The sequence below is a fragment of the Toxorhynchites rutilus genome, chromosome 3 (assembly GCF_029784135.1).
Source record: "Toxorhynchites rutilus septentrionalis strain SRP chromosome 3, ASM2978413v1, whole genome shotgun sequence".
NCBI classification, from domain to species: domain Eukaryota; kingdom Metazoa; phylum Arthropoda; class Insecta; order Diptera; family Culicidae; genus Toxorhynchites; species Toxorhynchites rutilus.
This window is the reverse complement of record NC_073746.1, coordinates 97,395,864-97,409,186: the sequence shown is the minus strand read 5'-3', so window position 1 is coordinate 97,409,186 and position 13,323 is coordinate 97,395,864. Positions and strand designations below refer to the sequence as shown.

The following is a 13,323-nucleotide window of genomic DNA, read 5'->3' as shown; positions in this document are numbered from 1 at the left end:
AGAAAAATGTTAATTTTCGTGCAATTTAATAAGTGATTTGTTGAGAGCCATTGACAAAAGGAACCTTCAGATGGTTATCGAACATGTCAGATTAAAAAAAATCAAATTGAATTGCATAATACCTCTGAAAATTTATGTTTGTTTTCAGTAATACGATTGATATATTTCACCCCGGTTATCAATTTTCTCCCGGATGATGGTACACTTATTACGAAACTCCAGGAACACTATTACCATAATGGGTACATGGAAGTGGCATTTTCAAACATGTTTTTTTATACAATTTAGTCAATTAATCATCGAAATATCAGTGAGAATCTTCAAAAGCAGAGTTCAAAAAAAAATGCTGTCTGTGAATCACGCAGTGGATGACCAGTACCTCACGCGGTTGTAATATTGAGAAAGCTGTAAAACCACGATGACGACCATCCATAGATGGTGCACCATCAGTCACCATGGAATAGATTTGTCGGTACGAAAAAAACCGTTCCATGGCCTGAAAGATCGTTTCTCGATATATGTAGCAAAAATCATTTCTTGCCACATGTTTTCATCTTTAATATTTCGAACATGTCCTAACAACAGAGCTTCATTGCTGGGTAATGTAGACTCGTCCAGCTGGAGAGAAAATCATCCCATCTCAAGTTTCCTGAAATAATTTCATAATTTTTTTTTACGCCATATACATAGGTGACCAAGCATTTTGTAAATTCTTTTTCACTCGCTTTATTCTAGTTCACTTTATTTAGTTATGTAAACACGTTGTGATCTCTTGAATTAAATTAGTAGATGAGTGTATTATCATTCAAGCTTCAACGTATTTTAGAATGCAAATGAACATGCAACCTAAGGGCAAGCTTGTTACACAGTAAAATATCAGGAGCAGGTTAGGACATGCATTTGATGGTGACTTCTTTTGTGTTAAATCGCGTATATGCGTAAAATACAGAGAAATTTATAACCTGCCTGAAGGATTTGTACGCTCGAACCATTGTCTTGCGCACGCTCATCGTCTTGTTGAGTTTTTAAAATGTACAGCAATAATACTCTCTACTAAAATGTCAGTCATTCTTATAACTGTGTGGTTCACATAACACAACTTATGCAGCATCTTAAATATTTCAAATAAAAACTTTTGTTATTTAATAGGGGTCTATTTTCAGACCTCGTCGACCCCCAAAATCAATTTTCGTTTGTGTCGACCCCTGGGAAACCGAAATCGACCCCAGGGTGACTTTGAGAAACCCTGGTCTAGATAATAAATGAAATTGAAAAAATTAAAGGGTGTGTCACATCCAATTGCATCACGGAAAAAACGCTGTAGAAATTTAATTTTTAGGAATTATATCTTCAGCTTTCGCTTATAATCAGATAAGAGTGTATAGCTCACGTTGGCTATGCTTCACTGTAAATTTTTTGTAAATTTGTAAAAATGTCGTCGAACGAAAAAGAGCGTCGTGAATTAATCCTGTACACTCATTTCGAGAATCCGGAGTTGTCACATCGGGACATCGGTAAGATGCTGGGAATCGTCCAATCCACGGTCAGCAGAGTACTAAAACGATACTTCGAGAACCTAACCATCGACCGGAAGGTGAAGAACAAAAATGGATGCTCCGTCAGTGAAAAAAGATCACCAGCGCGTAGTTAAGCAGTTTAGACGTGATCCGAGAAGTTCGGTCCGGGATGTCGCCAATAAGCTGAATTTGTCAAGTTCATTCGGCCAGCGGACCAAGCAGCGGGAGGGCCTGCGTACATACAAGGTTCAGAAAGCTCCTAACCGTGACGAAAGGCAAAACATGGTGGGGAAGACGCGAGCCCGGAAGCTGTACACCGAAATGCTGACGAAGCCGCATTGCCTGGTAATGGACGACGAAACCTACGTCAAAGCGGACTTTCGTCAGCTGCCGGGCCTGTTGTTCTTCTCCGCAGAGGACAAATTCAGCGTTTCGTAGGAGATTCGCAAGCAGGAACTATCCAAGCTTGTCAAAAAGTACATGGTGTGGCAAGCGATCTGCTCTTGCGGAAAGCGGAGCGCCCCCTTCGTGATGACCGGCACGGTAAACGGGCAGGTTTACCTTAAGGAGTGCCTACAGAAGCGCTTACTACCACTATTGAAGCAGCACGAGGGCCGACCATCTTCTGGCCGGATCTCGCTACGTGCCACTATTCAAAGGACGTGTTGGAGTGGTACGAAGCCAACGGGGTCACCTTCGTGCCAAAGGAAATGAACCCGCCCAACGCGCCGGAGCTTCGCCCAATAGAGAAATATTGGGCGATTATGAAGCAGGCCCTCCGGAAGAACCCAAAAGTTGTCAAATCGGAGGCGGACTTCAAGAGAAAATGGATTTCTGTTAAAAAAAAAACTACAACCTGACGTTGTACAGAACCTTATGGACGGGGTAAAGAGGAAGGTGTAAGCATACGGGCTTGGGCTCGAAGTATGAATAAAAAGAAAATGCCAAAAGTTGTTTAATAGTTTTTATTTTACTGTCTAAAATTTTCAAAAGGATCGGTCTACTGGGCGAATTTCTACAGCGTTTTTTCCGTGATGCAATTTGATGTGACACACCCTTTACTTACCGGAATAATATCAATATATTTTATATTTAGAATTTGGACTTGAAAAAAATCGCTCAGGTATTGTCCACATCCAAAGCACATGCCTGTATAGCAGTTTTTTAAATTTATTCAGGTCTTCAATTGGTATTGTATTATGCAACTTTTTCATTCAATACATTTTTTTCAATTTTTGTGTGTACCAGAAATATGCCACAATGACGGATATTCACAAGGCGCATCGTAAGCAAGCATACCTTAATAATTGTGTAAATTTGCATTACATCTGATTGAGGTAGAGTGTTCTTACTACAGCGTATGTAAGTGCTACGTGACTACCTGACTACCCAGCCAAATCATTTTTCTAAGGATATGCTTGAAAATTTAACTGAAAAAATGAGCACAAAGAAAAGTCTCAAAAGTGTAAAATAATAATATTTTTAGACCAAAAACGCAGATCGCTGATATAAACAAACAATGCGATCGTTGATGTCATGGTTAACACAATTTGTTTTGATTAATGGATGGACTGAGAGAGATCCACCTTGTGCAATCTGTACTGGAATAGCGCTTATTTATTTGATCGTCATATCCACTAGAACCATTGTAAATAAATGGAATCGATTTTTTATTTTCAAATAAATAACGATTCAAACGAGGAAGAGGCTTAATCAAGTCAGTGCATATTAAATATTTAGTTTCAATAAAAATATTGTTTTCGTATAATCCGTTTGACTTTTTTATTTTTTTATTTCATTTCGACTATGCATTCATTCAGTTCTGTTTGGATTGCGTGACATACATACTCACAATAGCAGTATTCGTGCGTGGATATAAATTTGTGTCATTAGTCTTAGTTTGTTCATATTTGTAAGAAAAAAAAAATGAAAAATGTCTTGTGCGAAACAACTCGAGAGAAAATAAGCAATTATCCATACTTATGAACTTTTGAATATTTCTGACCCATGTTCTGAATGAGAAGGATAGTGTTAATTGCTTCAATGGTGAACTGACCGAGAAAACTATGAGTCCCCGATGGACGGCGAGGATTATGAATGTCAGGATACCGGTTTGGATACCAATCAACAGCAATCTCGTACATTATCATACCTCGCCGAAGCAGTACTCACGTCATTAAAACCGCTATGCGATATATTTTATAATCCATGTCGTTACGATCGCCACCGAGAGTGCACTCTGTGGGTTGGAGCATTCAACGCGTGAGAAATCAATAATCCACGCCAATCTATCCAGTCCAAGGTGATCCGCAGCAGAAACAAACGAAATAGTCATCCAAAGCGTACCAAACCTGCGCTCCGGGACATTTAGCAAGGTGCTGTAAATTGTTTTTTTTTCTCTGTTTTAAAGCAATGATACGCGAAAACGGTATACAATTAACTAACTGTGGGTGCAATTGGTTCGGTTTGATAGTTTTAAGCAATTGCGCCTATGAACACAATTCTTATTTCATGTCACAGTCATATTTCGAGCACAAACCATTTGACAGATTTAATTTCTGTGAATCTTATATGGATAATTGAAAACTTGAAATTCATGAGAAATACACCTTGCCAAAGAACAAATGTTAAGCATCACAGCTGTTACATATATTTTCCAGTACCATTAACAGTGTTCAGTTTATATCTTGTTTTTTGTATCTGTTACTAGTTAACAGATATTCTGTGTCTATCGGGTAGAGTCTCTTATTGTATGTAAATACGCACGATAGGTAGTTGGAAACTTTCCTAGCTAGATCAGGTTTGACCTCCAGCATTGTGGAAAATTAAACACAGTTATCAGCTCTGATACGAGAATAACAGGAATATCATTTAAAATTCCATTTATGTATTTTTCGAATATTCATAAAATTGTTTTCTAAACTTTCAGAGAAAAACCCAAACATTTCTAATACTACCACAGTTTCGCATCATTTTCGGGTTTTGCTTATTTTTCGTAACTTTCATCACACCCGCAATACATCCTGAGAGATTGCTTTCACCTCGTTCCGCTTGTGCTCTTCTGGCACCTGCTCAGAAGAAAAAAAAAACAGATGAAAAGTGAAACATAATTTTGAATATTCATGAACTGTACAGTTTTAGGACTGACGCAGTTACCGAAACCGGTCGGTAGTGTGGGACGGCGGTGACGTGAGCGAGCCCTCACAGGTGGATACATGAGATACATTCACGTGTTTCTTTGGTGGTTTTCCGTGCCAGGTGGATCTCGCGTCACCTCGGTAGCGCCTATTGGTCATCGTTTTCGCTACGTACAATGAATGCAAATGATCGCGGAAATCTGATGGAGTGCAATCGTATGTAAAACTGTTACTCGGAGATGTTTGCCCATTGCTCTTGGTTTGTGGTCGGATTGGAAAATCGTATTTTCCCACGGCTGAGACTATTTGGATCAAATTCAACAAGCATTCATTTGGCAATCGGAGTCTTGCAGCATTTATGAATCTGTCATCACTTGCACTCTGGGTGCGAGCGAATGATTCTATTTTTGGTATCATCAAACTTGGAGCGAAGTGATAGATTTGGACAGTCGCTTATTATGATTGGAAATTCTTGCAAAGACATTAATTTGAAGAACAATTTCTAATTGGGTGATAGGATAAGTTTCAACGACTACAACAGGTTCTATAAAAGTTTGTCTCATTCATTTAGACTCCATTTTGGCTCAAAATGTGAAAGAATTTGTTATTTTTTTCTGATTTTTGTTCCAATTTAAAAAAAAAAGAATTGTTCGCTTCAGTGCAGTACATAAATCATTTTATATCCTGTTTTTGGATTGAAGCTTCCACCCGATTGAATGCCACATAGACAAGTAAAAACCGTGACCGGAAAAATCGCAAAAAAATTATTGCAACAGCAATAACTGCAGGGAAAAAAGCGTAATGTCACAAGCAGTCTTGCTAGTGGTCACCATCGTATGACTATTTATGGAGACGTATGGGCTGTGTCATTAATGAACATTATAAAATGAATATTCAATCGACAGTCGATCTGAAAATGTCATATGACATCGAGACATTTGTTCGTTTGTTTATTCTTTTGATATTCATCGTTCTGTAATCAAACGATAGTCTTCACACGGAAAAATCGTCGCTGGCAGTCAAATGATATTCAAATGAAAGTCAAATGAGCCGGAATCGAAGGATAGTTATGACCAGTGTTGCCACATTTTCCCACAAATTTTGCCACAAAATCTGTCATCTGATGCCATTTCAACCTAAAAATTCTTGTCGCATTTCAAATGATCTTCATATTTAATACCACTGGAAATTAAAACAACGTTAGATTCCTCGTAGATATTAGTGAGAATGATCAAATAAAAATCTTTCAGCTCTTTTTGTAGCATCGTGAATTCAGGGTTTTCAACCTGGAACAAAGATTCAATATGTTGTTCTGAGGCAAAACATACTCCCGCAAAGCAACAGAGGTTTTGTCATTTAATCTTTGGGGGCAGTCAATATTCAGTCAATAACAAAATTAACTCTGAGAATCGTGATATGCATCTCCTCACCGCCGCCGCTAACAAGAGCCAACGGGTGGCCGAATTTCCTGTATTACCTCGAATTCGTTAGTTCTTTCTGGGCTATTGGATATATGGATATATATGTCCCATAGGGTGCCAATGAAAATGGTCATTTCTAATTTCAAAAAGTTACCCCATAAAAATGTTCACCACCTCGAAAAAACACCCTATGTAAAATATCAGCTCAATCCGACTTAAATTTGAGTTTTTTGAAAATTGAAAAATCACCCAAGGGTAAAGGAAATCGGGGTTTTCGAAAAAAAATTGATGCCAAATGTCTTAAAATTGTATGAAACGTCGAGATCTAGTGTCATCTCGAAATTTTTTTTTTGTCAAAAAAAGGACACTCTGAGACTTGTTTTTTTTCGGATTACTAGACGAAACGTAGGTTTTAAGTGCCAATAAAAATAGTAATCTCGATTTTTCATTCGGAACTTCTTGGGAAATGTTGATTTGCACGATAATATACGCTATGCAAAATGTTGACTCATTCGAACTTCATTTATTGGTGTTGAAGCGTTAAAATTGGAGTTATTGTCCCAGAACGTCGATTTTCGCCAAAAAAATCGAGATACCCTGTACCGTACAGATTCTGTACCACAAATAACGAAAAAAGCTGGTTATGACCAGTGTTGCCACATTTAATCTGTACTAGAGGGGTTAAAAATCTTTCTCAAAATCTGTTCGTACTTTTTCGTCCAAAAATCTGTACCAAAAATCTGTACCATCTAAAATATTTGTTGTAGAAATTTAGCATGAAAAATATTCATTTATTTACTACAAATACTTAATTTACACGTGTAAGTCCTTCGTGTGTTTTATAATGCTTATACATAGTTCTGAGTCGGCCGCCGACTCGCCGTCGAAAGCGGCGGTCTCTCGCAAGCAAACCTATGTTCCACTGATTGCCCGGATAGTTTGAAACATAGGATACGATCCTGTAGTAAGGACGGCATACGTTTGCCTGGTGCATCATGTTTGGCTGGTTAATTTTTGTTTGGAAATACAGGTCGGACTCGATTATATACAGTACGACTTTTCTTTAAATATTGAAATATGACTTAATTCAAGAAAAAATATAATCTCTCAATGTTAAGGTGAAATTCAGGTGGCTATTATAAGTACAGTGGAGTAAAAATCGTGATTTTTGAAGATTTTGGTAGAATTTTTAACAGGAATTGTTCATATCGACATTGCAGTGAAACTAAGAAAGATAGAAGTTGAGTGTCAAAGAAAAAAGTGTAGAGTGGCTAGAGAGCTTTGATTTGAATCAAGTTTAATATGAATTTTAATTTGAGACAAAATCAATAATAATACATCAAAAATTGCTAACTTTTAAGTTTTGAGTTCCAAAATGTTATATTGCCTATCGACTGGGAGTATGAAGATGTATCGAAATACAACAAGACGAACTTTTAAGCAATCAAATGTAGCCTACATGCCATAGAATGGCAAACTTTATTAAACAGCAAACGGGATGTCAACTTATCCGTACGTAATATTCACGAGATTCTGAATAACATAATATCTGAATTTGTGCCGAAGAAACGACCAGCAAATATCCTATTTTGTTCAACGTAAGAAATAAGAAATTTTAATAATATAAAACAAGAAACACACAAAAAATAAAAAATAGACAGAAGTCATCAAAATTTGCTGGAATATCAGAACATTTCCCAAGAACTAAATTTTGCCATTAAAAGTACACACGAAGAATATAATAGAAAGATCGAAACTGAAATCAAAATCATGTTCGAAGATTTTTTTTTGATGACGTCTAAGTCTAAGCTCAAAAGTAATAATTTTCCATCGCAGATGCATCTCGATGAAGATGTGGAAATTTTTCGAACGAAATTTGTAATCTTTTTGCAAAGTTCTTTCAAGAAGTATATACAGGTTGGACTCGATTATCCGGAGTATTGATTTTTTTTCACTCCGGATAATCGAATCCTCCGGATAATCGAGTCATACAAAAACAATTTTCTCTCGGTAAACGTATTATAATTGAGGGGCTTAGAATGAAAGGGGTGTAAGTGATTTGATCGATTTCTCTACATCGACTCTCTCTTTGGGTCATAACTTAGCTGCAAATACATTCCCAGCTGTATTTACCAACGAGGAAAATATGTCAGAACCTCATCTATCGGATTCTATAGCAAACTTAAATTGGAAAGTTTTTGCAGTTGAGTTATTAACTAAATAAAAAGTTGATGAAGACAAAACGAACAAGTCACTTACACCCCTTGAATTCTGAGCCCCTCAATTATGATTTGCACTTATTTATTTAACGGTTTTATCTAACGTATCACGTTTGTATGTTTGTGACTTTGTAGCTTTGTAAGTTTGTACAAAGCGCTGTACTACATTAATAGAAATTTAACCCCCTTCCTGTTGACCGATTGATCTGAAATTTGGAACACATCTTTATCTCTGTTGTCATCATAAAACTGCGTATTCCATGGTCTTGAAAATCCAAGATGGCGGCCACTACAAAATGGCGGATTACATATATTCTCAAAACCCCATCAATATGGGTTTTCCCAAAACCCCATCAATATGGGTATCGAATGGAAGAGCTTGACCAGTAGAACACAGTTATTTATGAAAAATGTAAATCCAAGATGGCGGCCGCTACAAAATGGCGGATTACACATTTTCTCAGAACTGCTTCAATATGGGTATCAAATAAAAGAGATTGACTAGTAGAACACAGTTTTGTGTTAATAAATAAAAATATAAATCCAAGATGGCGGATTATACAATTTCTCAGAACCCCATCAATATGTGTATCAAATGGAAGGGATTGACTACTAGAATACAGTAATTTATGAAAAATGCAAATCCAAAATGACGGCCACTACAAAACGGCGGATTTTATATTTTTTCAGAACCCCATCATAATTAACTGCATTTTATTAGTCAAGTCCTTTCATTTGATACCCATATCAGCTATTCAATATGAACTTATTATACAAATTATTCAAAATTTCCGAAAATCAAAAATAAAATACTCTGGATAATCGAGTCTAAAGTTCCGGATAATCGAATCCCGGATAATCGAGTCCGACCTGTACCACATTTTCCGAAGAGAATCATGATCGGGATTACTTTTCATTTTTACCGGAATATCCAAATGACATATCGATGAACTATCTTGCACAACAAGAAATATGCCATGCATTAAAGCAATTAGACGGATTAGATTTCTGTGAAACACAAATAGTAATGAATATTCGGGTCGAATGAACACGCTTTTAAAACAAAAATTTTAAATGAAAAATAGCTCTACATATCAAATCGAATAGTCCCATATTTGTCCCATTTTTCTACTTTACGACAAAGAAATATTACTTTTTATTTTTTACATTTAATTTGAAGAGATCAAACATGTTCGTTACGTTAATGAATTATATTGAATCAAACTTCCGTTTGAATCGTTTCATTCGTTCTTATTTATTGGTCACATTCGATTAATTTTAAAGATTGATCATACATTCAAACACACTTACAATACATTAGTTACGTTCTACTTAACATCTAAAATATTCACTAGAAATAATTTATATGACAGAACAACGTTGGTCGGGTCGGCTAGTGACATATATTTTTATCTCTCAGCTGGCTTGCAGAGTAGACCCCTGAACTAGCTAGCAAAAGTCATGAACACAATAATAAAACTAGATACAATCCTCCGTCAAAAGCAGTTAATGTAAATGATGTTGGTTTGTCCGATTTTGGGTGTTTTCGCGCAACTAGTAAATGCAAATCGATTTTTTCTTCATGAAAATCACATATAATCAAGACAAGTTTGGATTTGATGAAAAACCCCAAGTCTCTAGTTGCTAATAATACCACAAGGCGTTCAAATTGTTCAATTTTTATGTTTTTTAACGATTTTCTTCGAAGAGACATTATGATCATGGTTTGTCCGGTTTTAGAAATCACCATTTTTGAATGAAGAAAATCGAATTTTCAAGTAGATGATGTATTTATCATTGCTTGAGTTTACTGTCATCATATTGATCCATTCATAACTTGGGCTTTCTTCAGAATATTGCCTTTTCTTTGGCATTGTAGCCGTTTAGTATAAATTATACACAGAATTTTGTACAACACAAAACTTTCTTACGTGTAACTCGTAACACCTATATGCACTGGATTAAAACTTAAATCTAGGATTAAAAAGTAAAATTATAACAGTTATACACATAACGTAATAGAATTTTTGAGTATCTCTGATTACTACACTACCACAATGGTAATTGTGATAACATAGATAACACATATTAAAACGAAATACTTAGATAGGCATGCAGGAACAGACTGAAACAAAACATTATTAATATACACCAACAAAATTACCGGCCGAGCTAGTAGCCAACCGATCTTGGACAAATATAGAAGTGTTGAAACTTTGTACCACAGTCGTAAATTAAAATAAAAGGAATATTTTTTATACGAGAACGGAAGTTTTTTTCGGTAATTTACGGAATCTGGATTTTGTGATTCCATACGTGAAATTAAGTGCAAAAGTTCTACGTATCAGATTTGGAGTTAGAAAGAAAACGGAGTGTTGTGAACGCGATAATTGGAGCGTGTAATTACTAGATTGTGGATTCCTGCTTTCTCCCAGCCAACGAACCAAGGAGAAGGTCTACAGGCATTTTAAAAGTGAACAGTAGGGTGAATGTATGGGAAAAAATCGACCCTAAAATTTCGAAAAAGTTACCCTATACAAAATGTTCACCGCCTCGAAAAAACACCCAATGCCAAATTTCAGGTCAATCTGACTTAAGCGAGAGTGGAGCAAAGCGGTCAAAGTTTGAGTTTTTTTGAAATTCGAAAAATCACCCGAAAAAAAAATTGTTGATGCCAAATATCTTGAAATTGCATGAAACGTCAAGATCTACTGTCATTTCGAAAAAAAAATGAAACCTTTAAAACAAGTGAATTCGTAAAAATATACTGTACAGTACTGTAAATCACGAAAAAGATGATTTCATTTATATGTTTTGGAACCTTATTGGACACAGGTGCGCTGAACTAGAGCGTTCAAAAAATTTGACAAACCAAAATCATATTATCGACATATTACCTTACATCTAAATAAGTTTATTTCTTGAAAATTATCGCCAAACTTTAACCATAATATGTTTTTGTTTCTTTTTCAGATTAGCGTCTCATGATGACGGTTGACAAAGGCCACAGTAATACAGCGTTTGTGGGGGACGATGAAGTGAACAACAGGTGAGTGGAACACATTTTGCAACATATTCGCACTTATTTGACCTCGTTTCTTTGCACAGCAAAAAACCCGTCCAGAGCAGAAACATCATTACCAACAGTTACGTCCTGGAAGTGCAGGAAAAGAAACCAGGCCTCGAAACGGACTACAACCCGTACGAGCATCGACACGTGGAGCACCCAACCACAAACAATGAAACACTGATCCATCTGCTCAAAGGATCGCTGGGGACGGGCATCCTGGCGATGCCGAATGCATTTCACAACGCCGGTTGGTTAGTGGGTGCCGTCGGAACCCTCATAATCGGCATCCTGTGCACTTACTGCATTCACCTGTTGATTAAGGCCGAGTACGAATTGTGCCGGCGGAAACGAGTTCCTAGCCTTAACTATCCTGCTGTGACAAAAACCGCCCTGCTAGAGGGTCCCGAGGCGCTGAAACCACTTTCCAATGTTATTATGTGAGTTTCTCGTGTTTTACCAGCATCAAGTCATTGAATCATCTCATTTCAGAACACGCGCGCGCAAAACTGCAGTGCGATTCTGTCATCAATCACACGCTCACCATTCCCTAGAAATCAACAGACATTAATCATCTAAAGATCAAACAGATTATTAATCGGAACATTTTCTCTCTATTCCCCTTCCGCGTTGGTAAATGGATGTAACTAAAACAAAATGTGAAAATGGGAAAATCCACAAAACTCACAACTTGCTAGACACATAATCAACACCTTTTTACTCATCTATCAGCTGGGCACGTGTTGCGTGTACGTAGTGTTTGTCGCCTCCAACATTAAAGCCATTGCAGACTTCTATACCGAAAGTGACACCGATGTGCGGCTGTTCATGCTGATCATCCTGCTGCCATTGATCTTGATCAACTGGGTTAGTATGGCTTTTCTCTTTATGTCAGGATTTTAGATACGATATTCGTGTTTGTTAAGCAACGATGTTAGTTCAAAAATAGCAACAATTATTTCAGTGCCGTTAGAGACGAATGAACTCTCAGAGTTTAAAGTCTCTCTAATTCAATACCTTCCTTCCTTCAGTGCCGTTGCACTTGCACTATCATCTGTTTTGTATTTTCCTTATGTGGAAAGTGAATCAAGTATCTGTGCAATAATCTCATCTTCTCCCCATTTTTTCTCACCGACACTCTTCCAACGCCATAGGTTAGAAACTTGAAATTCTTGGCACCATTCTCGACGCTAGCTAATTTTATCACACTGATATCATTCGGCATCATCCTGTACTACATCTTTCGCGAGCCAGTCTCGTTCGAGGGACGTGAAGCGGTGGGACATATCTCCGGATTTCCGTTGTTCTTCGGTACGGTGCTCTTCGCGCTGGAAGCAATTGGCGTTGTAAGTAAAAAACCGTCGACAAATATGATGACCAATCTAAGCCGGTGCCTTTCCGTTGCAGATTCTGCCGCTTGAAAATGAGATGAAAACACCGAAAAAGTTCGGCGGCAACTTCGGCGTGCTAAACAAAGCAATGGTGCTCATCGTTACGCTGTACATCGGAATGGGATTCTTTGGCTATCTGAACTATGGTCCAGATGCAAAGGGATCGATCACCCTGAATCTGCCGGAAGATGAAATGTGAGTAATTAATTGATTTGAGTCGTATGCTTGTTCTTTCCTCAAAAACAGTAAATGGGTTATATCTGCGGTATAACCACAAGGGTGACGTAGGACTATCGTTGATTTAGTGATCATTTGTTTTTAGTTGTATCTGAATCAATTCTGAATGAATGAATAAATGAATATTTGGGGGACTTCGAAAACGAGAGCGTTACGTTGGAACGCTCATCCTTTCTCAATACACCCATTTCTCGTTTGAGAAATTGTTGAGTAAACATCGTTTTCCAGGGCGCGTAGAGCGGGAAGTCCTTCTCAAGATTCATTGCACCTCTAATAAATTGCCGAAAGACGTGGTCTTACGTTGATCGCACTTGATTGAAAAATCACAAAACCA

At 37.2% G+C, this 13,323-nt stretch overlaps 1 protein-coding gene and 1 pseudogene across 1 annotated transcript in view; both read left to right on the top strand.

The window, feature by feature from the left end:
* LOC129773331 (tigger transposable element-derived protein 4-like) overlaps positions 1 to 11,272 on the top strand; it is a 38,448-nt pseudogene extending 27,176 nt beyond the window's left edge.
* The window catches only part of LOC129773330 (uncharacterized), a 92,951-nt gene that overhangs the window by 38,367 nt on the left and 41,261 nt on the right, over positions 1 to 13,323 (top strand). Inside the window, exons 2-6 of the mRNA XM_055776931.1 lie at positions 11,268 to 11,343; positions 11,403 to 11,801; positions 12,060 to 12,228; positions 12,516 to 12,707; positions 12,769 to 12,947. Of these exons, the coding sequence (XP_055632906.1) occupies positions 11,279 to 11,343; positions 11,403 to 11,801; positions 12,060 to 12,228; positions 12,516 to 12,707; positions 12,769 to 12,947 (1,004 nt within the window). The 5' untranslated portion in view covers positions 11,268 to 11,278. The remainder of the gene's footprint in view (positions 1 to 11,267; positions 11,344 to 11,402; positions 11,802 to 12,059; positions 12,229 to 12,515; positions 12,708 to 12,768; positions 12,948 to 13,323) is intronic.